Source organism: Benincasa hispida, chromosome 4 (genome assembly GCF_027475165.1).
Source record: "Benincasa hispida cultivar pf3 chromosome 4, pf3_genome.v1.1, whole genome shotgun sequence".
NCBI lineage: Eukaryota > Viridiplantae > Streptophyta > Magnoliopsida > Cucurbitales > Cucurbitaceae > Benincasa > Benincasa hispida.
In genome coordinates this window covers 39,365,007-39,369,737 of record NC_143481.1, presented here as the reverse complement: position 1 = coordinate 39,369,737, position 4,731 = coordinate 39,365,007, and the positions used below count along the sequence as shown (strand labels likewise).

The 4,731-nt window shown below is 28.7% G+C and overlaps 1 protein-coding gene across 5 annotated transcripts; it reads right to left on the bottom strand.

Annotated features, from left to right (window-relative positions):
* Positions 1–817: 817 nt before the first annotated feature.
* On the bottom strand, positions 818–4,063 carry LOC120076903 (cytokinin riboside 5'-monophosphate phosphoribohydrolase LOG1-like). Of its 5 annotated transcripts, none has more exons than XM_039030859.2 (7): positions 3,718–4,063; positions 3,551–3,648; positions 2,951–2,981; positions 2,566–2,665; positions 2,396–2,466; positions 1,712–1,855; positions 818–1,073 (listed from the first exon to the last, which is right to left on the bottom strand). In XM_039030859.2, the coding sequence occupies exons 1-7, from the start codon at positions 3,850–3,852 to the stop codon at positions 975–977; spliced, it is 678 nt and encodes a 225-aa protein (XP_038886787.1). In that variant the 5' UTR covers positions 3,853–4,063; the 3' UTR covers positions 818–974. The 5 variants fall into 5 exon arrangements, with proteins under 5 accessions (XP_038886787.1, XP_090168691.1, XP_090168692.1 ...); XM_090312565.1 differs by having other exon boundaries at positions 3,714–4,002; XM_090312566.1 differs by having other exon boundaries at positions 3,551–3,637; positions 3,718–3,844.
* Positions 4,064–4,731: the final 668 nt, after the last annotated feature.

Sequence of the window (4,731 nt, the reverse complement as noted above, 5' to 3'; positions counted from 1 at the left end):
GCAATGAAGTGAGGTAGTATAGAAAATTTTCCATACTAATGTAGTACTAAAAATTTTCTCTATAATGATAATACTGAAGTGAATTTTAAGATTTATCTATCTTTATGCACTTCACTCCATTAAGAATTAAAACATTTTAAAAAATACATAAGAAAAATTTGTTGACAAATTATGATTGAACAATTTGAAAATAATAGTTTTTTTTTTTTTAATAATCCTTTTAATTTTCTCAACACAATAATCTAAAAGCTTAGGCTCTATTTGTTAATTGTTTAGTTTTTATTTTTGAAAATTAAGTCTACAGACACTACTTCTACCTCTAAATTTCTTCATTTGTTATCTATTTTTTTACCAATGATTTAAAATATTTAGCCAAATTTTGATACTAAAAAAAGTAGCTTTTAAAAACATGTTTTTGTTTTTGGAATTTGGCTAATAATTCAACCATTGTTTTTAAGAAAGATGTAAATCACAGAAAGAAATGAAGAGAAAATATGCTTAATTTAAAAAAATCAAAATAAAAAAAAACGAAGATCCCATTTGGTAACCATTTTATTTTTAGTTTTTGAAAATTAAGCATATGTTCTTCTCATTTCTTATTATGATTTGTATCTTTTTAAGTATAATGATTGCATTCTTAGTCAAATTTAAAGAACAAACATAAATTTTTAAAAATTTCTTTTTAATTTAAAAAATTTAGTTTAGTTTTTTAAACAATTGGTAAAAATAGATAAAGAAATTTGAAGGTGAAAATAATGTTTCTTAATGTTATAAAACAAAAACTTAAAACCCAAATAATTACCCGATAGAATCGAAATGATTAGCAAACAAGTCTAAAAATTAAATTTATTATTTTCTAATTCTCTGTACAAATGCATATGGGTTTCAACAAATACCCACAAAAAAAAGGGGAAAAATTATAGAAAGATAGCAAAGTTGTTGGATTTTTGGTCATTGGGCAATGTTTTGAGGTTTCATCGGTAGAATTCTGTCTGCAAAGTGGCGTTTAGTTCCATCTGTTCGGCTTCCCAATTGGCCTTTGCCAACACGCCGTCGTGAACTGGCACATATTCCTGCCAATTCTATCTTATTAAATCACTACTAAATTGTCAAAAATCATTCTATCAAACTTCAAAATTAAAGGTTGATTTCCCATCCCATAAATATTGTAAAAAAATTCTATTAAACAATTTATGGAAGTTAATATAAAGATGAAAGACTGATAATCAATGTTAATTAGAGTCCAAATGGATACTTTTTTTTTTATATTTTATTTAATGAAAAAAATATTTTAAATGATAAAACTGCTGAAAATATTTATAAATAATAATAAATAGACGACCACATTTTGTTGTATTTATAAATTTTTTGATTCATTTTTCTATATTTAGAAATAATTACAAAATAAATTTATAGATATTAGTTCTTTTCATTAGTGAATGTATTTTGTTACCTATATCCTAATATTTTAAAAAATAAAGTTAAATTTTAAAAACTAAAATAAGGAATTTTAAAGTTTTTTTTTTCCTTAAGAATTTGACTAGAAATTTGAATCTTCTCTTTAACCAGAGAAAAAAAAATAATAATTAAGAATTTTAAAAAACAGAAAACTAAAAATAAAATTGTTATGAAATAAAAAATTAGAAATTTGAATATAAAAATGGTAAATTACGACTTCATTTAGTAACTATTTAGTTTCTTGGTAGTTTACCTCGAGCTTCTGAACAAGCTCCTTAGCGTTGGGGGCAGAGACAATGATACTACGTTGAGATGGCATGATGAAGCCGTCATCTACAGCCTTGTCAATGAAGGAGAGAAGCGAATTGTAATAACCATGAACATTAAGCAAACCCACCTATACCATCATTATACTTCATTAGCCATATATCTTAGGCGGAGACAATAAAATATCGAATCTCAAACTTCAAAATTGATAATCAATTATGTCCATTCATGCATGTTCATAGATATAATGGTATAAAATTATTAACTGCAATTTTTCCAACCTTTTGAAATAAATGTGGGTAACTTTTTAAAGATTAATAATCAAAGAAAATAATTTTAAATGACAAAACTACTGAAAATATTTTCAAATAATAGCAAAATATCACAGTCTATCTGTAACATACCACAATAGACTACGATATGAATTTTGTTATATTTATAAATATTTTAGTTTATTTTTCTATATTTGAAAACAACTCAATTAAATGTATAACAACATTCTTAAAAAATTGCGAATATACCAAAATTTATCGGTGATATACTCTCATCAGACATCAACGATACAGTCTATTACTGATAGACTCTAAAAGCTGATCTAAACTTTGATATATTTGTAAATTCTTTTATATACTATATGATTGTTACATTTATAACTGCCTCTTAATCTTACTGGCTTGTCGTGGATGCCGAGCTGGGCCCAGGTTATGACTTCGAGGAGCTCTTCCAATGTTCCATATCCACCTGTTTGGTCGTCATAATAATAATAATATTATTATTATTATTATTATAAATTTATAAGTTAAAAATGTTTATGTTTAGAAGAGAGAGAGATAAAGAGACCTGGGAGGGCAATGAAACAGTCAGAATGGCGGGCCATTTCCGCTTTCCTCTGATGCATGTCGGCTACTGGTCGGACCTCCCCAACTGTTTCCCCAGTAATCTAATTCTCCAACACCATTTTAATTAATTAAATTATCAACATTATTAATATTAATATTAATATTATTATTATTTATTCATCTATTACTTCATATATCAAAATCTTATCCTATGTTTTTATATTTTCTTAATCTTAGTCTCACAACATTTTCTTTTTGTCGGATAATATGTGAAACTCTCAAATGATACCGTACACAGGTATTAACTCTGTTGTTTCAAAACTTTATCCTTCTAATATTATTTGAAATTTATTTCATATGTGTACAATAGTTGAGAGATTTCATACCTCTTTACGCATCAATGTTTTTGGGATAATTCTGTCAAATAAATTAATAACCCATCAAACATAAATTAAATTATATTAATTTAACATATATTAAGCAAGGTTACTAACCAAATTTTGGGACTTAATTTTAGAAGCACTTTTCTAATTTTGAGGGAAAGAAAGAAAAACTCTCCGACCCTCACAAATAAAATACTCTTTCTTTCCATAAAATATTTCCTATAGACATTTATCTTTTCAATAACTAAAAGATAAAAATGCAAAAAAATTGAAAGAAAGTAGAGAGATTATTGTTTTTGTTTTTGTATTTCAACCGAAAAAGTTGTGGAAGATAGATAATTTTTTTTTAAAAAAAAAATTGAATGCAACTATATGTATGGTTGAGAATCTCACATTGGAAAAACTAAGGGACTCACATTCTTTATAAGATAGATTAGTTAGTCCTTTCATTGTCAATTGGTTTTAAGATGAAACCCCATACTATCAAACATGGTAAAAATGATTTTTTAGAAAAAAAAGTTTCACCAAGGTATAAAAATGAGTACATGTGGATTAGGTGTAGGGAATATGGATGAGAGAGAGAGAAATGAACATAAAATTTACCCAATCACATGTCCACCTCCATTGTGAACTTCTCGAGAGACAAGTCCCATTAAGCCAATACTTCCTCCTCCATAAACAAGATCCAATCTTCTCGAAACCTAAAACAAAGAATTAGAAAAACCACACATAAAAATTTACTCAACAAAAAGAGTATGGGAAGTACCTACCAATTCTCCGGCAAGTTCGACGGCGGCTTCCCGGTAGCAATTTCTCTTGCCAGCGCTACTTCCACAAAAAACACAGACCCTTTTGAACCTTGAAACTAGGGGAGGTTTGTGTTTATTCTCCCTATCATCACCCATAATAAAATTAACGAAACTATTTGTTTTCCTTGTTTGGTAAGACAATATAACACGACACAGAAACAAGAGTATATTGAAGGAGAGAATAATATAATAAATTTAGTATCTTAAGGTTGGAAAGAGAGAGAGAGATCAGAAGGGGAAAGGGATACCAAAAGAAGGAATAGCCAAAGAAAGGCATATATAGAAGAGGAAAGAAAAAAAAAGAAATGAAAAAGAAAGGGTAAGGCAAAGGCAAAGGCAAAGGCAAAGGCAAAGGGCAGTCAATTGAGTCACTTTCTGAAATCATGTTGGGCCACGTGCACGGTGCACTTATATTCTCTTTTTAGTTGCTTCATGATCCATTTCGCCGACAGGATTCAATTCTCTACCTGCTGCTCTAATGTTTCTTTGCCTGCATCACCATCCCTTCTCCAATCTCATTCTAAATGGTTCTATATCTTTTCTTTTTCCTTCCGACCTTTGATTTGAAGTTTCAACTAAACTTTTAATTGACACGTACAACTTCTCTTAAAATTAAAGGTTCAAATTCTTATACCTTATCTATTATGTTGGAGTGCAAATCTATCAAGCCACTTTCTCTCTCTCGAGGTCCCTTTGGTTTGAAGACTTTGTTCGCGCCGGTATGCATGAGAACTTGAATCAATGTGATGTTGAGTTGGGTATACTCTGATACTTAAGTTAGTATACGAATAGTTTAGTTTTTCTATACATACATGAAATTGTGTATCCCTTGAGATGGAGATATGAGACTGTTTATAGAGTTCATGGTCTGACATCTGCTTAAGATAAGTGCAATGTTGGTAGAGCGTAGGTTTATTGTCGAGGTTGTAGGATTCTAATAAGTAGGATTGGCTAATTGTTAACCTTTTGGTGAAA